General features: G+C 51.8%; 1 protein-coding gene across 4 annotated transcripts in view; it reads right to left on the bottom strand.

The window, feature by feature from the left end:
• Positions 1–22,575, bottom strand: part of SAMD11 (sterile alpha motif domain containing 11) — a 75,547-nt gene that overhangs the window by 36,205 nt on the left and 16,767 nt on the right. For all 4 annotated transcript variants that reach the window (XM_039727669.1, XM_039727671.1, XM_039727670.1 and 1 more), the window contains 3 exons: positions 17,714–17,892; positions 16,491–16,541; positions 6,206–6,330 (listed from right to left, as the gene is read on the bottom strand). In XM_039727669.1, the coding sequence (XP_039583603.1) occupies positions 6,206–6,330; positions 16,491–16,541; positions 17,714–17,892 (355 nt within the window). The remainder of the gene's footprint in view (positions 1–6,205; positions 6,331–16,490; positions 16,542–17,713; positions 17,893–22,575) is intronic.

Here is a 22,575-nt window from a genome sequence, read left to right as displayed (position 1 = left end):
CAAGCCACAGAAAGGTGGTAAATATTCATGGTATGAAAAACGCTCACGGAAAGGATATACTGCACTTAAGAGAGAGATCTGAATTAATTTTATATGCTGCAGAGAGGCTTTTTAGCAATCACAAACTTGTGAATCTCAACTTTCTTTTAGAAAAGATTTAAAGAACGCAGCTGGCAGAGTGGGCTGCAAGTCCAGGCCTTTTGGAGGCTCATTTTCCTGCCTGGAAAGGAGCAGCTTCCAGTGGGAAGTCTGACAAACCAGAGACACAGGCACAGACAGATGATGAATTCCCCATCCCTGGCAGTGCCCAGGCCAGGCTGGACAGGGCTTGGAGCACCATGGAAGGTGTCCCTGCCCTGGCAGGGGAGGCACTGGATGGGATTGAATTCCCTTCCCATGGGTTTGGGGTTCTGAGAGCACAAACCTCTGGGGCACAGCTTGTCTGGCCCCTTCCCTCAGCCCTGGGGATGTCACTGTCACCAGGGACAGCATCCCTGTCCCCCTGCAGGCTCAGGAGCTGCTCCAGCTCCCTGGCTGCCTCTTCCAGAGCATTTCCTCAGCACAGGCAGGGCTGAGGGCAGCGATTCCCAGCAGAGCTGCTGGTGGGGCTGGACCCCCTTAGCACCATTTAAATGTCCAATTGCACTCATTCAGCCCCTGAAAAAAACGCTGCTCCTCCAGCCCGTGACAGCTTTGACAGCCAGACTCCTTAATTCCTTTTTCTTATTCCCTTAATCTGTCATCTTTATCAGGCTGGGGAAGTGCCAGGCAGCAAGCAGGAGCCCCGGCCCCGATCAATCTCCACATTACAGCTGACAGAATGGTGCTAATAACTTATTGATCTCGTGTTTGCCAAGCCCCAGTGGGGCTGAAAGGCTCCCATTGATTGGCTTGAGGGAAGGAGCCTCTCAGCTGAGAGCAGAGAGGAAAAGCTCCAAATTGTCTTCTTCCCCAGGAGCTGGGAGAGGCAGGGCAGGGACCAGGACAAGGAAACCAGGAGCAGGAGGAATGGAAAGGAAGAAGGATGTGTGTGTGTGAGAGATGGGGATTAAGAGTGGAAAAGGAAGTGGGGGGGAAAAGGGTTTGAGAAGAAATAAATGCGAGGAGGAGGAGGGGAAAGAGCAGGGAAGGGAAAGAAGCAAAGGGAGGAGAAGGAACTGGGAACAAAAAGATTGTGCAGAGCTGAAAAAATGAATGGAACAGGCAGCTGAGCCTCTTCTTGCTCACAGCAAATCATTAATAAAACCCTTCCCATGGCCAGCCCTCCATCCTTAAATCACTTCAATAAGCCTGCACAAAGGGCTGCTTGCTCCCTGGGCACTGTGGAACCACGAGCTGTACCTGGGGACAGGGCAGCAGCAGGACAGTCCCCAGGGTGACAGGGGCACAATTTAACCCTGGGACATCCCCACCCAGCTCCTCCACCTGCACTGAGGGTGACAGGGCCACAATTCAACCCTGGGACATCCCCAGCCAGCTCCTCCACCTGTACTGAGGGTGACAGGGCCACAATTCAACCCTGGGACATCCCCAGCCAGCTCCTCCACCTGTACTGAGGAGGCCAGGGGCCACCAGCAGCCACCAGGGATGCTGAGCCCTGCCCAGGCTGGCCTGGATGATCTCAGAGGTCTTTTCCAACCTTAACTGAACTCCAACCACAGGGCCCTGACCTGCCTCAGCTCCTCCTCCTCCAGCAGGGGCAAAGCCAAGAGTAAAACCTGAGCACTCACACAGCGAAATCCCTGCACTGACCTGCTGGCACAGCCAAGGGAAACGCTTCCACCATGGCTTTTCCCACCTTCCCCCGACCTCTGCTGGTATTACAAAAGGCTCTGGGTTACATCCCACTCCTGCAAGGCTCAGGAGGTGTAAAAACAAAGTTAAAGAGAGCCCAGAGAGGGGGCAGTGCTCCAGCTGCCAGCCCAGGGGACGCAGAGCAGGGACAGAGCCCCGACCCTCACGTTGCCAAGGTAAACAATTGTCCTTCAAGGGAAAACAGTCAACAACAGGGCCTGGCCTTGCAGCTCCTGGATGCCCATTTGGTGCTGATTTTCTGCTCAATTTAAGGCAGCAGTCCAATAAAGGCTGGCGCTTTTTTTGCCTGTTGTTTGGCTTGGTTAAATGAAAACACGTCTGCAGCCCAGCTCATTATCCCGCGCCCCAGAGCAGCCCTGTGCTGGGATCCTGTCTCGAGCCATTAGCAGCAACATCCCTGATCCCAATTCCTTTTCATCCCCAATATTAACTCCTCCTTAGCATATGAAAGCTCTGGCTCCCGGTGCAAAGGCAAACGAGGTCACTGCAAGGCCTCTGTGGTGGCCATGGCGGACACAGGGCCCAGGGGTTGTGCAGTCAGCTGGGCACCCACACTGCGAATAAAAACCCCTAAATTCTCACATTTTCATCTCTTTACAGCCCCCAAAAATCCCTCCTTCTCCCTTGCTCAGCCAACAGGGCACCACATGGAAAGGTGGGCCAAGAGGGTGAGCCCAGAGCAAATCCCCTCATGGAGACACGGAACAATCCCCTCATGGGGACACAGAACAATCCCCTCATGGGGACACAGAACAAATTCCCTCACGGGGACACCAAATAAATCCCCTCATGGAGACACAGAACAATCCCCTCATGGGGACACAGAACAAATTCCCTCACGGGGACACAGAAGAAATGCCCTCACGGGAACACAGAACAAATTCCCTCACGGGGACACAGAACAATCCCCTCACGGGGACACAGCTCAGCTCTGGGCTGGTTTTGAGACCTGGGGGTGATCTCTGCTCCTCCAGGCTGCAAAAGCACCAGGAGCACAGGATCCCTAAGGGAGCAGGGGGACACAGGTGCCACACTGTCCCCAGTGTGATTCCTGTGGCATTCCCACAGGAACCACACGTCCCTGCTCCCACGGGGACAAGGCTCTCAGGGCTTGTCATTCCCATCCCACTGACCAAAAAAAAAACCCTGGAAAAGCCTCTCTGGCAGCTCTGCCCCACAGAAAACTGCCCTGCTGCTGCTGCCTCCCCCAGCACAGCCAGGGCAGCCTCAGCCCCACGTGTTTAATGCAGAAATACAGTGAATTTCTCCCTGCCTGGGGCAGGAGCTGAGGCTCTGTCTCCCCTGTGTGCCCTCTCAGAACATCTCCAGCCACCACACCAAGCCCCTGAGGCACAGGGGGCAGAAGGAAGAGAGGGAAGAGCTACCCACCTTCCTCTAGCATGAGGGAGCCTGAATCCTCCACTTCTATCCATGCAAATAGTCCTAGTGCAACTGGAAACCCATGAAATCTGGCACTGCAGAACAGAGGGTGTTTGAGGAGAGAAAGAGGAGAAATTAACAGGATTTTTTTGCAGGACAGGAATTAATTAAGAGCCTCGGGACCGGGTGGAAAATGCTGCCTCAGGACCCACAGCAGCGTGCAAAACACAGCAGCACGGGGCAGGCACTTGGAGACCCTCTGAGGCTGCTGCCAGGGAAGCACAGACCCCACTCCACGAACCTTTCCTCTCCTCCTTCCCTTCCATCCCCAGCTGCAGCTCAATTAGCACCAAGGAGAGCACTCCCCACTGCAGAGCCAGCGGGGCAGGAGGGACAGCAGGGAACCACCTGCAGGGTCAGCCGAGGAGAGAGCAGCCCTGCTTTGTAGGGAAACTGCTCTGGGGGCTTGGGGAATCACCAAAACTGCTTCTTCTCCCTGCTCCTGTGCAGGCTGGCAGTGCCAAGGGCTGGCTCAGGGAGCCACCCTCACCCCCAGCCCTGGCAGCTCTGCCCTGAGCCCTTTCCCACCTTCCTGAAGTCACAAAAGCCCCAGAACCACACACAATCATTTTCCACTCGTTTCAGCCCCTTTCTGCATTTCAAAGACCATTCCAGACCCAGTGATATTGATGATTTTCCAGCCCAAGCTGTTTGAAACTACAGCACCGCCTCTAATTCTGGTTGTAAGAACAAGCAAAGGGATTCCCTCCCAGATTTAATCACAAACCAGCCAACCCTGCCAGCCTCAGCCTTTTTGTTGCCCCCACGGGCTGGCAATCAGCAAATCTCTGCCATTTGTGCTGTCCTTGCTCCCAGTCCTGCCCCGGAGCTGAGGCAGGGAGGAGCAGGCACTGCTGAGCCCTGCTCCAGCATCACTCTGAGCTCCGTGGGGAGCACAGGAGCCTCCAGAGAGCCCTCCTGCCCTCCCTGGGACCTAAGTCCATCCAAAAACAAGCAGCAGAACATTTCAGAGCAGATACCAGGGAGAGCCCCTGCAGCTCCCAGCCAGGAGTGATGCAGGACTTCTTGAACCCAGTGGCCTCAGCATCATTTATTGAGCATTGTTTATCTCCAGGTGCCTTTAGGAGGGGAGATTCTCATAACCCAACACACAGGGCTGGGGGCAAAGTTCCCCTGCCCTTCTTGTTGGAACAAAATGGTTTCAACAACAACAACAGCAACAACAACCAGTCCTTCAGTCCGAGCCAGAACCACTTCTGAAAATTCTCTAACAATTCATGATCACCCAGCTCCCCTCCCAGCAAAACCAGCCCCAAAATCCAAAGTGGAGCTGGCCCTGGGGACAGGTGACAAAGCCCCTGTCCCCTCAGACGCCTCCTGTGCCCACCTGAAACACCCCAAACCTGTCCTTGAGAGCTTGGTCACTGCCTTGGTGGCCTCCTGTGTGCCTGAGCCTCTTCTTTTCCACTCCTGAATATTTCACGGGATCAGAGAGGTTGGAAAAGACCTCCAGGAGCAGCCAGGCCAAGCATTAACCCAGCACCACCAGCACACATCCCCAGGTGACCTGAACACCTCCAGGGTGACTCCCCCACTGCCCTGGGCAGCCTCTTCCAAAGCTTCCCCCCAAGAAATTGCTCCTAATATCGTGAATATTATTCCTAATAATTGTTCCTAATATTGTACCTCTCCTGGCACAACTTGAGGCCATTTCTTAATCTAAGAAACAAACCAGAGCAGCTCAAACACCTATTAAGAAAGAGGAATCAGAGCTTCTACACCTCATCTTTTCTCCTGGTGGGAATGAGAAGAACCCTTTGCATTTCTGGAATGCCACAGGTCTCAGAGAATTCCAGCAATGCTGATCAAGCCCAGCAGTTTCTCTGCAAAGCAAACAACACTGAAACCCATTCTGACATCCAGGGTCAGCTGAGCCACACAGACTCCAGCAGGGTCACAGGGAAAAATGGATTTATGGCCAGCTTGGCTTTTGGAGCTGTGCAGGGAAAGGGGCTTTGGGAAATTGTTAATGATGAGATTGGAGATTCAGCTGTGAAAGCAAAGTCTGGAGCTGCCATGGCTGATTTACACACACACCACAAATCCCTCCTGAACCCATCCTGAAGATGTGATTTAAGTTTTCATCCCCCGAAGATATTCCCAAAGGGTGTGAGGTGTGGGGCTCCCTCTGGATTTGGGGTTCACTCACACACTCAGCAGAATGACTGACAAAATACACAAACAGCCCCACAACCAGACAGGCTTTCTGAAAAGGCCCAAAACAGCACACAGAGAGACCCAGCTCTGATTTGGAAGGGCAGGGTATAGAACTGTATAAAGCAGTATAAAAACTGACAGAAACCCCAGTTTTTCCTCTACCTTCACTCCTAACTGAAGGATGCTGCACTCAACAAGCAGCTCTTGGTTTATTTACCCCAGACTCTCACTTGCTGACTCCTGCACGTTTGCCAGCAGCCCAAAGTTCCCCACACCCCTCCCTGACACCCAGGGCAGCATCCTCAGGAGCAATTCTGGTTCCACACTGGCTGCAGCTGAAACCAGGGGAACAACCCAAAACTGCCAGGCAGCCCCAGAATCCCAACCACTGCTGCTCCCAGAGGAGCTGGCAGGCCCGGCAGCAGCGTGGGGAACCTCAGATTAATGAAATTACAAATCCAATCATGCTCTGAGCAAGGCCTTTCTGCTTCACTTGCCACCAGCCCTGGGGACACTGCAGCCCCGTGCTGCCACAAGCTCCGTTAGCACTGCCTCTGACAACAACACTGGCAACTCCAAAGCCCAAAAACCTCCAAAGGGGCTTCGCCACCACCAGGAAATCCTTCCCACCTCAACCTTCATCCACAACACCACCAGGTTTCTGACAGCTGAAGCGCAGCACGGAAAAAAACCAACAGGACAACGGGGACAGGAGGGGAAGGAAGGGAGGGAAAACACGAGGCCAGGGCAGCAGGAGGTGCCCAGCCCTCACCTGCTGCTGCCAGCCCCACGTCCAGGGGGTTCCTCTTGAACTCACAGCGGCTCTGGCTCTCTGGCATAACGAGCTGGCGGCTCTGGTGCAGGTTGGAGATGATGGTGGACAGGTCGCTGTCGCGGCTGCGGCAGAGCACAGACACCCCACGTTAAGGAAATCCCACCTGCACCCCCCAGAATTTAATTTCCCCCAGTCTGAGCACAGCCGGGAGAGGGTTTTGTGTGCTGCAGCACGGCTGGATTGCAGCAGAGCTCTCCCCCCTTTCCCTCCCTCCCTCCCTCGGGCGCCTCCGTAACCTCTCCTGGGTTTTGGGGATTTCAAAGCCCTTCCCCAGCTCCCCTCTCATTTCCCATCAAGGGCCCTGCAGCTGCCAGAGCTGCTGATCCCAGCCCTGCCAGATATAACTTGCGTGGGCCAGGACTCACATCTAGCACGGAAAAACTGAAAGAGGAGGAATTGGCAGAGCTGCTCCAGCGTGAATAGGAAAGTTGAACTGAAATAACTGATAGTTTTCTATCAGCTGCCACCCTTCTATTCTTATAAAACCGAAGTTTTTCCATTCCATCAGTGCTGGGACAAAAGGCTGTTTGATTTGATTGAATAATGGTTTTTCTCCTCAGAGAGAAACCCACCACGAGCCTGGACAGCAGCGTCACTCAGAGCCGAGGGGACAGATTTATTTACAAAACCCATTTTCAACTCCCCCTCCAACAGATCCTGAAACAATGCTCTTCCTTCTGGGAAAAGAGACTGTGTTAGAGCAATTCAGCATTATTTTGCCTGTTCTCCTTACATCACACTGCTGCTAACTAGGCTGGGTTAGTCCTTTTTTAATAATTTTTTTTTCCTTCTATGGAGAAGATGAACACAAAAATTCACTGTAGCAGATACTGCAGCTCAGTGGCGAATGATTTTGCTGGCAAACCACTCTCCAGCTGCAAAATATTCCTGAGTAAATCATCTACAAGGAGTGAGGAGGAAGAACAAGGTGGAACCCGTGGCAGGAGCTGCTGGTGCTGGAACATCTCCCTTTTGTTTGTCTGCTTGCAGGAGATGCTGAGCTCCTCTTCCTCCAGCACCAGGGGCTCACCCCCACCTCAACGGGGCAACTTTTCCTCCTGCCCTCTCTCTGAAGGGAAGATGCCAGCCAGGAGAGCCGGAGACACTTGGCAAAAACGACAGAAATTAGGAACGCTGCCCTCCCTGCCCAGCCACAGCTCCCTCCCACCCAGGGGTGTCCTCACCTGGGCCCGGCAGGGCAGCCCGGAGGGTGCATTATCTGCAGAATTACCCAGCACTGATCTGCCTTAAATACCCCCCCGGTGCTGCTGCCCTGGCCCTGAGCAGAGCCCGGCGCTGCCAGCCCAGGCTGGGGCTGCAGCAGGGGCTAATCCGTGTCTAGCTCGCTGCTAATCAGATCAGTTCAGGACAGAAAGTCTTTAGGGACTTTCAGCGGGCGTCTGGCCGCAGATTTCCACGGGAGGCTGCAGACACAAACAGCCCCGTGACTGCCCATCCCTCGGGGGGATCAGCAGGAGAAGGGATGCTCGGGTCCCAAATCCCCCGAGCATCCCCCCCAGAGCAGTTCGAGTGCTCCTTATGCAAGCACGAGGCTCATTACTTAAGCAAGCCCACAGGTGAGTGGGAAGCCCATTTCTCCTGTGCCAAGCAGTTTTGGGTCTTATCCTCTTTTAGCTGCCACCTTTAAGATGCATTATGCAAATATTTTGGTGTCTTAAGTCATTTATGGGATTAATGTGAAGTGATTATCAGTTCTTTTTAATCATGCCAATCAATAAGAGGCTGTCAGGGACAGAGGACAAATGCAGATAAACGCTGCCATCAGCACAAGGCCCGGAAAGGGCGGAGGAGAGGAGCCAGGAGAGCAGGGAGTGGGAAGAGAAAAATGGGATAATTACATCTTTGCATTTGCACGCTGCCTCGCATCCCAGCGGAGCCCCGAGCAGCGCTGGGGTGTAAACACGCTCAGCTGCTGGGAGGGATGGTTTCATCCACCAGGAAAATGCAAACCCCTCTCTCTGGAGGGGCTCCTCAAAACCCAGAGGGGGCAGAACATTGGGATAGATCCAGGGAAAACAGAACCCAGGAGGGGGAATCATCCAGCAGCAGCAGTGGTGCTCTCCTTCCCCCAAAACCTCCTGCTTTCAGGACGTTTTCCATGGGTTTAAGATAAAACCATCAGCAAATCCACGCTCGGGGAGCCGCAGGCACACTCCTGCCTCAGTTTACCCACGGAGCCAGGCAGAACCCAGCACCATTCTCCACCCCAGCCCTTTCTGAGCCAGCTCATTCCCATCCCACTGACCAAGGAGGGATGCAGCACCCTCAGGAGGGATGCTGGCCTGCCAGCCACAGCGGCACAGAGGTGCTGACAGATGTCCCCAAGGGTCACCCGCCACCAGGCAGAGCCAGGCCGGGAGCAACGCCCTCCAAATGTGTCTCATTTCCAGCCATTAGCAGCGAGCGCCTGTCTGAGGGGCAGAGGGATGAGCAGACTAATGGCTGGAGACAATTAACCAAAATATCAATCAGTGTCAGGGCTGCGCAGAGCCGGGCAGCCAGGCGCCCGCAGGCCCTGCTGCCTCTGCCCAGACTGCAGGGAGAGGGGGAAGGAGACAGCTGGGCCAAAATGGGAATAATTCCCAGCAGGGGCTGCCTTTTCCCTTCCTGCAGCCCCCCTGGCCGCAGGAGGAGGGGAGGAGCAGGGGCTCGCCCACACTGTGGTGGATGCTTGGTGTGAGGAGACATGGATCTTGATTCCATGTTTCACAAGAGTGGTTTATTACATGATTATATATATTTTATACATATATATTATAACATATATTATATATTATATATATAATATATGTATTATATATAATATATATATTATATATGATATATATTTAATTTTTTAAATTACTATTAAAATGCTATACCAAAACTACACTAAAAGAGTGGAGAGAAAAAGACCCATCATAAGGCTGGAAAGGACAGGAGAGGGTTGAAGAACAAAGGCTTGTGACTCCCAGAGTCCGAGCCAGTGCATCTGTGACTGGCCATTAATTGGCCATTAATTAGAAACAACCAACCTGCACCAACCACAGGTGCACCTGTTGCATTCCACAGCAGCAGAGAGTTATTATTTACAATTATTTCCTGAGGCTTCTCAGCAAAATTGGGAGAAAAATCCTAGCAAAGGACTTTTCATAAAATAACCTGTGCCCCATCCTCCTCAGGGGGTGAGGCTGAAGGACCATGCACAGGGGGAGTTCCACCCAGGGCTGCTCCACGTGAGCTGCTGCTGTAAATGGGATGTTCTGCTCCAGACCTCGCTGGATGGCACCTCTGGGCTCTGCTCCCCGGGTGAAACACGGGGTTTAAGGGTGAAACAAGGGATTTAAGGGTTAATAGGGAATTTAAAAGTGTGAGATGTTGGTGTAAATGTGATGTTCTGCCCCACACCTGGCTGGGCTGGCAGCTCTGGGCTCTGCTCCCTGTGAAAAAAACGGATTTAAGGGTCAATAGGGAATTGAGGAGTGTAAATGTGCTGTTCTGCCCCTCACTGGGATGTCAGGCTGGCACTCTGGGCTCTGCTCCCTGGGGATGCCCAGGGAGGGGCAGACTGGGGAACTTCTCCCAGTTCCCCATCAAATCAAAGGAAAGCTGGGAAAACACAGTCAAAAATCTCTGAAGGAATGCAAAGCAGGAGAGTGGAAGAGAAGACAGACTCAGAAAGCAAAAATAGGGAGGAAATTTAAAAAAATATGGAAAATGGAAAAATATTTCTTTTAAAACACATTTCACAAACAGGGAGGAAATAAAAAAAAAAGGAAAATGGAAAAATATTTCTTCTGAAACACATTTCACCAGCTCTCCATCCCCTTAACGATCCCGCAGTAAGTGCAGGGATTATATTAAATTTTACTGATCAATACAGCAGCCATAAAACTGCCCCGACCCTCTGCCCCTCCCTCCAATAAAGGAAGGAAAAATCCAATGTGCACCGGGAGGAACGGCAGAGCTGCAGGAGGAGACTCGAGGGCAGTGGCCAGGCCAGGGGGAGCTGCAGCCAGGGCTGCTCCAAGGCTGTCTCACTGATTCCCTGGCACCCTGATTTTTTAAGGTTTTCTGATGTTTACATCCCTGTGAGGACCTTTCTCACACCCTTTCTGTAAATAACTCATTGTTTTACATTATTTTATGGAGGAGAAACTTGATGGACTCTTGGTTTGTCCAGTGTCACTGGAGAGGCGGCACTGTCACCCTCCAACCACTGCCACCTTTGGAAATCTAAAAATGTTAAAATAAAAAATAAACTTCCCTTTTAACCTTGCAAACGTGCTCACGAGGTGGTTTTTAGTGTCTGACAGTGACAGGGCCCTGGTGGCCCTGGAGGGCTTCTCCAGCCTGGGGGAGCCAGGGCTGAGCAGGACTCTGTGCCCAGGGAGGGATGGGAATCAGGCAGGGCTGGCAGGGAATAATGAGATTTTTATGGAAGCCATTAGAGGAGAAGCCAGACTGGTCCTTAAATGCTGGTGCATCATTGCAGCCCTGAGGAACACCCTGGTGTGACAGCACAGCAGGGCTGGTCCAGCACGGGCACTCAGATTTTCTAGTTACCATTTTAAAAAAACCCTAATAACTGATTTCTAAACAAACACCAGCGCTCCAGTGCAGCCCCTGGACAAAAAAAACCCCAAATTTGGTGAAGCTGGGGGTTGTACAAGGAGCTGGGAAAGCAATTCCTGCAATAAAACATCACCAATATCATTGCTTTTCCCTGCACCTGCAGTGTCCAGCCTCCGTGGGCCATTTAATCACAGGCTCATTGATTTTTGGGCCCCAGAAGGGGCTGCTCCATCTCCCTGCTCTGACCTCCTGCACACAACCTGTCAGAAATCAGCCCCTGCTGCTCCCAGTTAATGGTGGCAGCTCAGGGTGGAAAAAATGTGTGAGCTGTGTCTCTGCTGTGCAGAACAGAGAGCCTCCCATCCCATCCCAGCCAAACCCAGTGCTCTGGGAATAAAATCATCTTTATTCCCAAGAGCTGATGAACGCCCTCAGCTTCTTCCTTACGGGAACACAAAGCTTCTCAAACAAAATTAAAAAAAATAAAAATTTATTTAAATTAAATTTTAAATTTAATTTTAAAAAATCTTAAACATTAAAAATAAATAAATAAATAAAATTTCACAAGCTCTGAGTCCCCCCCACACACAGGGCACAAAGCAGTGAAGGGTTACCCACCCTGCAGCCCAGCAGAGCCCCCCAGGGCAGGGAATTGTGAGCAGGAACTCCCTCAGCAACAGAAAAACTCCCCTGGCCGTGCCCTGGCGTGGCCCCGGGGCAAGGTCAGTGTCCCTGTCCCCAGCAGCAGGCACTGAGTCAGCAGGACAGGCAGGGCTGGGGATCAGGGACAGCGGGAGCTCAGCCCCAGTCCCCTCCTGGCGCTGCTCACCTTGGCCAGAGCCCAGAGCCACCGCAGGGACAGCCGGGCGGGATTGGGGACAGGGGACAGGGCTGGGGACAGCGGCTGAGCTGCCCTGCACTGTGTCACCTCTGGCACTGTGTCACCTCTGGCACTGTGTCACCTCTGGCACTGTGTCACCTCTCTGTCCCCTCTCTGTCACAGCCAGCCAAGGCAGCCCCTGGAAATTCCCCTGCCACAGCAGCAAGGGTCCCCATGGGGATTTTGTGCCCTGGACAGAACCCAGCAGGCAAAGCTCAGGGAAAGCCACCACAAGGCCACCTCTAATTATTAATTTTATTTGTAAAATATATTTATATATTTATCATGTAAATACATATTATATTTATATTACATTGTATATAATTCTCTATTATGTTGTATTATTATATATTATATATTTTGTTTTCTATATAATGTTATATTATCATATATAATATATTCTATTATTATGTATTATATATTATATATTATATATTATATATTATATCTTATATATTATATATTATATATTATTGTACTGTACTATATATTTTATTGTTATATGGATCATGTATTATTATGTATATGTATTATATAATGTATATGTATATTGTGTAATACAATATATGATATATATTATATATTTTATATTTTATGTCTATGTAGATTACATTTCATGTATTATATTGTATATTATGCATTATTATATATTACATTACTACACATCTGTATTATAAGTTGTTATTATTATATATTATATTACATATTTATTTTTACTGCTCGGCCTTTTGGGTAACTTTTCAAGCTTCACCACTGGCACAAAACCCTCGGGGTCACTGTGTGTCCTTTCAGACCCAGATTTCACAGCCCAGAATTCAGCAGCACCCCAGCCCTGCCTGCAGGGACCCTCCTGAGGCCTCACCACGGACACAGCACCAAGGGAGGGGGAAGGAGGGAGGGATGAGCAAGTTTTCCCAACTGGAATGAGCAGAGGGGCCTGGAAATGCCAACCCTGCCCATGGGCAGCACAGCCCTCAATCTCCCTGCAGGCCGAGCCTGGAAAAACAAATTCATCATCCTGCACCGTCCCCAGCAAAATGCCCATAAAATTTCATTAATGCTCATGACAGTTCATAAAAATGATCAGTAGGGCTGGCAACTCCAAAATAAGGTGGAAATAAGTATGAAGATGTTTTCGCTGTAAGCCTGCTTTGTCACTCAGCTCTCTGCAAGCTCATAAATAAAACAAAAAGCTGGAATTACAGCACCCTGAGGGAGCACAGGGATCCCTGAGGGGTGGTGGCACTTGGTAGGGACACGCCAGGAGGTTTCTGCCCTGCCAGGGATGGGGACGTGTGGGGCTGAGGGGTCTCTGAGCACCCCAAATCCCCCTCCTTTTCTCCCTCACCAGGGGCAGCTGATGGAATATTAAATCTGAGCAGCTTTCGCTGGTGCTGGGGCAGGGAGGATCCCCAGGTGGGACCCAGGACACCCCAAACCACCCCAACCCCACGGGGGCACAGAGAACCTCCAGCTGCAGCCCTGCCAGGCTGGACCCAAAAGCAGGCTGGTTCTTTTTTGTGCATGGGCTCTTTTTTTTGGGGATTATATGAGCTAAAAGGCATCAGGAATTCTTCCCTGGCTGTGTCTCAACAACACACACAGGCCTTCAGATGCTCAGGTTATCCCAAATCCTTCAGGACACCCTACAAAAGGTGCATTACCCCTCCCAAGCACCAAAGATTTCAGCACTCTCAGGATAAACATGGCCAGAACTACTCTAAATAAATTTCCCCTTTTCTTGTAGGAATCTACAGCTCTTCTCACCTTTATTTGAAATGCAATTTTAGCTTTAAATGCAAGTTAAAACTGGTTTATCAGCCCCCATTCCCCTTTAGCACTTGAAGCTCTGCTAGTCCCCAAATGTCTCCCTTCCCCACCCCATCCCTGCAGCCAGATAAATCTTCCTGGGAACGAGTGCAAGAGCAGAAAGTGCTGCTAATGAAATCATGATGACATAATTAATTCAGATTAGGTCATACTTTTTTCATCACTCCAAATTTCCCCCTGGTTTGGCCTTACCCCTGTAGGAAAGGGAAAAGCCACTCAGGTCCCTGTGCTGTGCCCGATCCCTAAAAACCCAGGAGAGGATTGAAGGATTTCCCTGAGCAGCCAATTCCCAAACCCAGGGCAGGAAGGAGCTGGGCGGGCTGAACTCAGCCTGGTACTAAAGAAATGTCCTTTTCCTGCCACGTCTGTGGTGTCTCATTAGAGCCTTCCCCAGAAAGAACCAAACTGTCCCCAGAGTTGTGGGACAGCTCTGCAGGTCCCACAGAGCTGGGATCCCCCAGTCCACTCTTCCCTGACTTCTTCTGATGGGCAAAACTCAAATTGTTCAGCCCAGCCCCGGGTTTGCCAGCTGGGGAGCAGCCAGGGCGTGCCAGAGGGGACAGGCAGGGACAGGCAGGGACTGGCAGGGACTGGCAGGGACACGCAGGGACACGCAGGGACACGCAGGGACATGTAGGGACTGGCAGGGACACACAGGGACACGCAGGGACTGGCAGGGACACACAGGGACTGGCAGAGACTGGCAGGGACACGCAGGTCCCTGTTTGGGGTCACTGCTGCCTCTGCCCTGCCTGGGCTCCCTGCAGGAGCTGCAGGGCTCTCACCTGCCCAGAGTTCACCTGCCCAGCCTCTCACCTGCCCAGCCTCTCCCCTGCCCAGGGCTCTCACCTGCCCAGCCTCTCACCTGCCCAGGGCTCTCACCTGCCAAGCCTCTCACCTCCCCAGGGCTCTCACCTCCCCAGCCTCTCACCTGCCCAGGGCTCTCACCTTCTGCCTCTAGCTGCTGAAAGCTCCCCCTGACCTTTCAGTCTCCCTTTCAGGTCTCAGAGATTAGAAAGGAAAAGCTTATTAGGAAAAAAAAACCCCTAAAAGCAGGCAGCCCCAGAGGCAGGCTCTGTCAGCGCTGGCACGGCAGAGCTGTGACACTGACAGTGTCACCTGTGTCACCCAGCAGAGCCCTGCTGAGTCAGGAGCAGCCTTGACACCTCCACCAACATCTGCTTTTCAACCCTCCCCTGCTCTCCCTTCCAAAGCAGGGAGCTAAATCACTCCATTTCCCATTTCCTTTGCTCTCCCATCTCGTTTCCCAGGTTTTCTCACCTCCTCCTTCCCCTCAGCCTGATTTATGTCCTTTTTCCTCTTGCCTGCCCTGCTCCATTCCCCATTACAGCTGCACCCAGCAGGGCAGCTCTCAGGTAACACACCTGGACTGAAATCTGGTGTACAGGGCTGTGTGCTGGCAACTGGGGCCCCTCAAGTACAGAAAACCCCAAATCCTTCCTCTGGCACACAGCATAACCAGTTCTTCCCCTTTCTAAATGGGCTGGATGGGCAGCTTTGGACAGCTGGACTCCTCAGGAAAAGCAAAACTTCTGTTCCCCAGGGGAATTACTGAGGTTTCTTCCAGGACAGAGCCAAACTGAAGGGAACATCAAGCTGAGGAAGACCAGGAAATGCATTTGACATAAAACTCAGACCATTATTTTATTCCACGCACTGCAAGCTCAGAATTATTTTTTTAAGACAGGGATTCTAATTTCCAAAGGTGTTGGCACCCTCAGCTGCCATTGTGCAGAACCATTGCTCACAGGGCCATTAATTAAGGCACTGTCAGCACTTCCATCCCAAACCTCTGCCTTTCAGGAGTTTATAACAGCCATAAAACTCTGCTCTGGGCTGAAATTTAGCATGAAAGGCTCTGCCTGGAAGGAATCCATCCTTTTGTATTCCGGAGTCCCAACAGCTTGGAGCAGCTAAGCAGGGTTCTCATTCGAAGGGCTGCCTTTCCAAAAGCTGTTTTTCTGGGTGCTGAGCTGCTGCCCTGGCTCGTGGTGCTCGCTGTGGGTGGGGTTTGTGCTCTGAACGCTGGAAAATTTCGGAATTGTGCTTCAGAGCCACAGTCTGTGCTCAGCTAAACACCAGAGGGTTCCTCTGCCCTCACTGCTCCCTCTTGGAGGATGAGTCCACGTGGATTTCCCACCTTCATTCCCACGGCCAAGGTTTAATTCCCTCTCCAGTGGTCAGTTAAAGACACGGACATTGCTCCAGTTGTGATCACTTCCCTTTGTTCCATCTCTAACTAACAGGCTCACAAAAAACATCCAAAACCCCACTTTCCCCCTGGGCTGCTCTTTGGCAGCAGATCCCAGGGAGCAGATCCCGATTTCCCCAGCACCCAGGAGTGGAGGGAGCACCCCAGACCCCCACCCTGCCCTCTCCTGCTCTGTTTTCTCCTCCCTGAGAAGCTCCCCAGATTTGTTGCTCTCATTCCAAAAACTGAGCAGTTTTCCACAACTCAAGGGAAATGATTTCCCTGATCTGGAAATCCAGAATAAAAGAGACCTTTCAAAATCCCCGTTTTTAACACAAATTTTTGGATTTTTAGAGAGTTTGTGACTGCTGCCAGCACATGACGATAATGCACCACGCCCAGGTCAGAGGAATATTCAGTTTGCAACTGGAGATCTTCAATTTATGAATTTCCACCTTCTTGGGACCAGAGTAAACACAGCAAAATTGGGCTTTTTAGAAGTCTCATCAATTCTGTCTTCCAATGTAAAAGGGACTGTTCACCCCACAGCTTCCCCCAAAATAAAAACAAAAGAGAGGGTGTGTGGCAAGGGGAGGATGAGGAACAAAGGGAGGAAGGAAAAAACCCCCAGAACTGACAGAAATGTCCTTTTACATCCATCAGCACCCAGAAACAAATCAGAAACTCCCAGTGTGGCAACACAGAGAGGTGCCCAAAAACGGTACCTGCAGGAGGTCTCTCGGAAGGAGATGTTCAGATCCCAGTGGGTGTGAATCCTGCAGCAAACAAACACAAAAAAGAGAGGTCAGAGGCAGGGCTGAGCACTCCTCTCCTGCCCCTGAACCCCTGCTCCAGCCTGGGGACCCCCACAGCCCCTCAGCCCCAGCTCCTGCCTCGTCCAGCCCCAATTCCTGCCTTGTCCAGTCCCAATTCTTGCCTTTTTCTGCCCCAATTCCTGCCTTTTTCAGTCTTAATTCTCACCTTTTTCAGCCCCAATTCCTGCCCTTTTCTACTCAATTCCTGCCTTGTCCAGCCCCAATTCCTTTTTCTGCCCCAATTCCTGCCTTGTCCAACCCAGCTGTCCTGTCTGGGCTCTGGCACCTTTGTGCTGCTCCTGCTGTTCCCAGAGACCCCCAGGCCAGCAGGAGGGGGTGACACTGCTCCTCATGTCCCCAGGGCCAGCAGAAAAAAAAACCCCACACTTGCAACCAAACACAAACCCCACACCTTGCAGCTCTGCTATAAAACACAAAACCCACACCTTGCTATCAAACACAAACCCCACACTTTTAACCAAACACAAAACCTTGCTATCAAACACAAAACCTTGCAACCAAACACAAATCCCACACTTACAACCAAATACAAAACCCCACACCTTACAGCTCTGCTATCAAACACAAACCCCACACTTTTAACCAAACACAAAACCTTGCTATCAAACACGAAACCCCACACCTTGCTATCAAACACAAACCCCACACTTGTAGTCAAACACAAACCCCACAACTTCCAACCAAACACAAACCCCACACTTGTAGTCAAACACAAACCCCACAACTTCCAACCAAACACAAACCCCACACTTTTAACCAAACACAAAACCTTGCTATCAAACACAAACCCCACACCTTGCTGCTCCCCAGACTGCTCCCCCATTTCATTTACACCAGAATCTGAGCCCAGCTGGGAGCAGCAGGCAGGATTTGGGGTTCCCACCCCTCTGCACCTCAGGCAGCTGAAGCCCACTGGTGATTCCTTGGCCAGGGTGCAATCCCTTGGCCAGACAAAGCCACAGAGAGTGGGACCCCAGTGACAACCTGCAAACCCCGAGTGCCAGCTGCACCCCGAGCAAAGCCCCTCTGAGGGCTGCCCTGTGCCCCCGAGGTGGCACTGCAGCCCCGGGGTGCCCCCACCACCTGCCCAGGGCAGCACCGCCTGCAGGTACCTTCTTTTCATGATACTGATGTGCAGGTCCTCCTCCTGCTTCACCTCGGGCTGCTGCCCATTGCTCTGGTCGCTCTCCTGGCTGTCCTCGCTGTGGGGGAAGGTGGAGCCCAGCTCTTTCTTGGGGAGCCTGCTGGGGGGCAGGGGGACGCTCCTCTTCTCTGCCAGGCGGCCCCGGTTCTGGCACGGGGTTGGAACGGGACAGGGAAAGAGAACACAGCAAGGATTTGGTGAGGAGCCGCCCCAAACAGCCATTTCCACAAACACCAAACAACAAACTTGTTTATCTCTGTCAGAAAAGCTCTTTTTGACAAGGCAGAGCTGTCACACCTGGCTGACACTTTGTCACTCTGTCACTTTGCAAAAGGATTTCCCAGCACGGGCATTTCTGGTTGTGGCTTTTGCAGTTCTGACCAAGCCCTGCACTCCCAGCCCTTCATCCCCAGCCTGCTCCTCATCCTCACCTGGAGGAAAGGCAGGAGGCACCAACCTCTGCCTCCAGAACATCTCCCACCAGACACTTCCAGCTCAGCACTGAATTAAAGCATCTCCCACCAAACATTTCCACCTTGACACTCAAAGCATCTCCCACCAAACATTTCCAGCTCACCACTCAATTAAAGCATCTCCCACCAAACATTTCCAGCTCAGCACTGAATTAAAGCTTTGCCAGCAGCCCAGGGAAGTGATGACCAGGGCTGGACAGGGACAGTGCCAGCAGCAGGGAAAGCAGGGAGGCAGCACTGCCCCACAGAATCTGTGATTTTAGGCAATAAAATCATGGAACTGGGACCCCAGCGAGGCCACAGCTCTGTGCCCATCCCCTGGGCAGGGGGAGAGGCGTGAAACAGGGCCAGAAATGCAAAAAAAAAACCTGATTGCAGCTTTGCAACCCAACCTGGCAAAAGGAGGAGTCCTGGCAAAGCCGGGCTCTCTGCAGGGGAAGAAGGCTGAGAGAAGGGCCCAGGTTGTTTTAATTAAACAAATTAAGAACTTTCCACTAATACCAAACAAAACCTTGTTTACCTCTGCCAGCAAATTGCAGTGGTGGTGGTTAAGGGCACCCTAATTGCTGTGATAACGAGCTGAAGCCATCTGGAAGGATCACCCCAGGAGGGGCTCCCCCCCCAACCCAGCAGCCAGGGGGAGCAGCGGGCCAAAAATGGCAAAAATTGGGGAAATGCGGGAAAAACCATGCACTTCATGAGCTGTGCATCCCTTGCCCCGTGACACTTTTTGTGCTCAAGGTGCTTTTCCAGTCCTGCCCCTCACAGGGGATGTGCCCCAGGGGCAGCCCCTGCCCCAAGGCTCCTCAGCCACAAAGGGAGGAACAGCTCCTTGTAAATCCCACAATTTCAGCCCTAACAACGCCATTTTCCAGGTCCCGTTTGCTTTGTGTTTTTACCCTCAGGTTTGGAGGATGCTTTATTTATTTATTTATTTATTTATTCACTACGTCCCCAGAAAATTAAAACAGACCGAGCCAATCAATTTTGCCTTTTGTACTCATCTGCAGCCAGCCTGGAATCAATTGCACTCCCCTAATCTGTTTAGAGGAATCCTCCAGCACACACACAACACACACACACACATCATCACTTTCAGATGAAAACACAAAGGCAGCCAGAAGCCTGGCCCACAACCTGCTCCAAAAATCAAAATTGTCCTCCAGAACACCCCCGGGGAGGAGCAGCTGCCCAGACACACCTGGGGGAGCACCAGGGCAGGTGTGGCTGCAGAATTATGGGAATGAACCCTCCGGGAGCCTCAGCACTGCTGGCAGCTGCCAGAGGTGTCCCCAGCCCTGCTGCAGCCCAGGGAGTCTCCTGGAATTTGAATCCTCCTGTCCCAGCCCTGGGATGGGGAGCAGAGCATCCCTTTCCTCTTTAATTAATTAAATCAAGCCTTCCCAGAGCCCCTGGGGGTGCTGAGGGCATTGGGAACAGCTCCATCCTGGGCTCTGAATACTCTGAAGTGTTGTCAGGGTAGGGGGTGGCTTTGTTTTTTAAAAAAAATTAAAATCACAGGCAGGAGTATTTCCTGTCCCTGGGAAAAAATCAGATGGTACCAGCACATTATTTAAGGCTACCTGAGAGATGGAGCTGCAATTAAACAAAAACAAAGAAAAAAAAAAAACCCACCCCCCCCAAAAAAAACCACAAAAAAACCCCAAAACAAAACAAACCTCCCCCTCAAAAAAAAGAAAAAAAATCACAAAAAAAACCCCACCAAAACAAACAAACACAAAAAAACCCAAAAAAAAAAACCACAAAAAAAACCACCAAAAAACAACCAAGAACTTGGGAGCAGCAGCAGGTCAGGAAGGTGGGAATGCCAAGAATCCCAAAACCCAAAGAGATGCACAAGAGGAAAAGGAAAAGAGAAAAAGGAAAAAGAAGAGGAAAAGGAAAAAGAGCCCTGGCCAGGGCAGCCCCTGGTGAGAATTTAATTGATCCTGCCAGGCACAAAGAGCTCCACGGAACAAAATTTAAAAAAAATACAATAGTAATAGTAATAGTAATAGTAATAGTGCAGAGCTGATCCCAGTGGGAAGTGACCCCAAGAGGAGCAGGTGCAGCCCCTGGGACTCAAGAAGGGCACACAAATGTAAATGCCCCAAGAACTGGCTCCTATTGTGAGACTGTTCACGTGCCTGTGATTCAACCCTCCAAAATAATTATTATAAAATAAAAACCCGCAGGAGAAAGCAGCCTGGGCACTCCCTGCTGCCAGGTGAGCCTGGGGAGCACGGGGAGCACAGGGAGCTGCCAGCAGCAGAACCCCAAACCTCTTCCAGAGGTGAAGGAAATCCTGGAGCCCAGACTGCCTTTGCTCTCTCTTTTTATTGATAATAAAGACAGGGGAGGCTCAGGGTGTTTTTCTCTGCTTCTCCCAGTAACAAACCTGGCATGGCTCTAATGAGGGGCAGGAGAAGGGGCAGAGTGTGCCCTCCCCTGGGATCAGGCAAACACCCACACAGGGCACGCTGCCCTCCAGGACACTCCTGCCCTGTGCCCCATCAGCCCGGGGAGGCAGAGGAGGGGCCAGGATCTTCATCCCCCCAGCCCAGCCAGGGTTTGGGGTGAGCACGGGGGTGAAGAGCTGCCAGGGCATCCCTGACAGGGACAGCAGCGTGGCACTGGGGCTGCCAGGGCAGGAGGGAGCTGCCAGCAATTATTAAATAATAACAGCTTCTCTGGGGGAAAAAAAAAAAAAAATCAAAAAAAAAATCAAAAAACAAGCAAGTAAAAAAACCCCACAAAAAATAAAAGGGGAAAAAAAAAACCAACTCGTCCCTCCCACCCCACATTTCTCACCCAAACCTGTCCCACATCCCTCCCACCTCACATTCACTATCCAAACCTGAGTCCTACATCCCTCCCACCCCACATTTCCACCCAAGTCTCAGTCCCATGTCCCTCCCACCCCACATTTCCCATCCAAACTTGTCCCACGTCCCTCCCACCCCACATTTCCACCCAAATCTCAGTCCCACATCCCTTCCACCCCACATTCCCCACACAAATCTCAGTCCTATATCCCTCCCACCCCACATAAACCCATCCCACCTCCCTCCCACCCCACATTCCCTCCCAAATCTCAGCCTCCTGTCCCTCCCACCCCACATTTCCCACACAAACCTGAGTCCCACCCCACGTCCCCACACAAAGCTCAGCTCCAGCCCTGCTCTGCGATTTGCCTGCCACACCTGGGGGATTTCCCAGCAAATTGTATTACTTTATTTGGTCAATTGGCCTACAAATTGATTTTCCTGTACAAATAATGAACATTTATGGTTATTTTCCCCATAGACTGCTTTATTTCACGTGTAACAAAGACTGATTTCCTGCAGGTTTCCAGACCTGAGCTGCAGCCCCCGTGACCCCTGGCTGATGGATGGCAAAGGGCAGAGCACAACTGGAGGGTTTGGGGTTTTTATTTCCACCCTGAGGTGGCTACTGGAGGCAAACACTGACACCAGACCGGGGCGTTCTACAGAATAAACGGGAATAAATTGTTTGAAAAGAGATTCAGTCCCAGGACCAGGCAGCCACGAGGCCAAGGAAATGCAGGTGAAGGAGCTGGGGACAGGGGGCAGAGCTGGAGAGGCCACTGCTCATCACAGCCCTTGGGGACAGAGAGACATCCCCTGGGGACAGAGAGACATCCCTGAGGGACAGAGAGACATCCCTTGGGGACAGAGAGACATCCCCTGGGGACAGAGAGACACATCCCAGCCCTTGGGGACAGAGAGACACATCCCAGCCCTTGGGGACAGAGAGACATCCCCTGGGGACAGAGAGACATCCCTTGGGGACAGAGAGACACAGCCCTGCTCATCCCAGCCCTTAGGGACACCCTGCAAGGCCCTTTTTCCACCTGGATCTGTTATTCCAGAGGAAGAGGAGAGTTTCCAGGGAAGTTTCCAGGGAAGTTACCAGGGAGGTGACAGAGAGACACATCCCAGCCCTTGGGGACAGAGAGACACATCCCAGCCCTTGGGGACAGAGAGACACATCCCAGCCCTTGGGGACAGAGAGACACATCCCAGCCCTTGGGGACAGAGAGACATCCCCTGGGGACAGAGAGACACCCCCCTGCTCATCCCAGCCCTTAGGGACACCCTGCAAGGCCCTTTTTCCACCTGGATCTGTTATTCCAGAGGAAGAGGAGGGTTTCCAGGGAAGTTTCCAGGGAAGTTACCAGGGAGGTTTCCAGGGAAGTTCCCAGGACAGCAGCTGGGCCAAGGTGCCCTGGTGAGATCTGTGGCAGGAGCTGCAGGACTGTCACCCCTCTGCCAGCCCTGGGGTCACTCTCAGCTCCAAAACCACAGATCCCTGACACTGTGAGCACCAAGAAAGC

Source organism: Passer montanus, unplaced genomic scaffold, assembly GCF_014805655.1.
Source record: "Passer montanus isolate IOZ18808 unplaced genomic scaffold, ASM1480565v1 scaffold62, whole genome shotgun sequence".
In the NCBI taxonomy this organism is placed as follows: Eukaryota; Metazoa; Chordata; class Aves; order Passeriformes; family Passeridae; genus Passer; species Passer montanus.
Note: the sequence above shows the minus strand (reverse complement) of the source record. Positions and strands in the feature narration are given on the sequence as shown.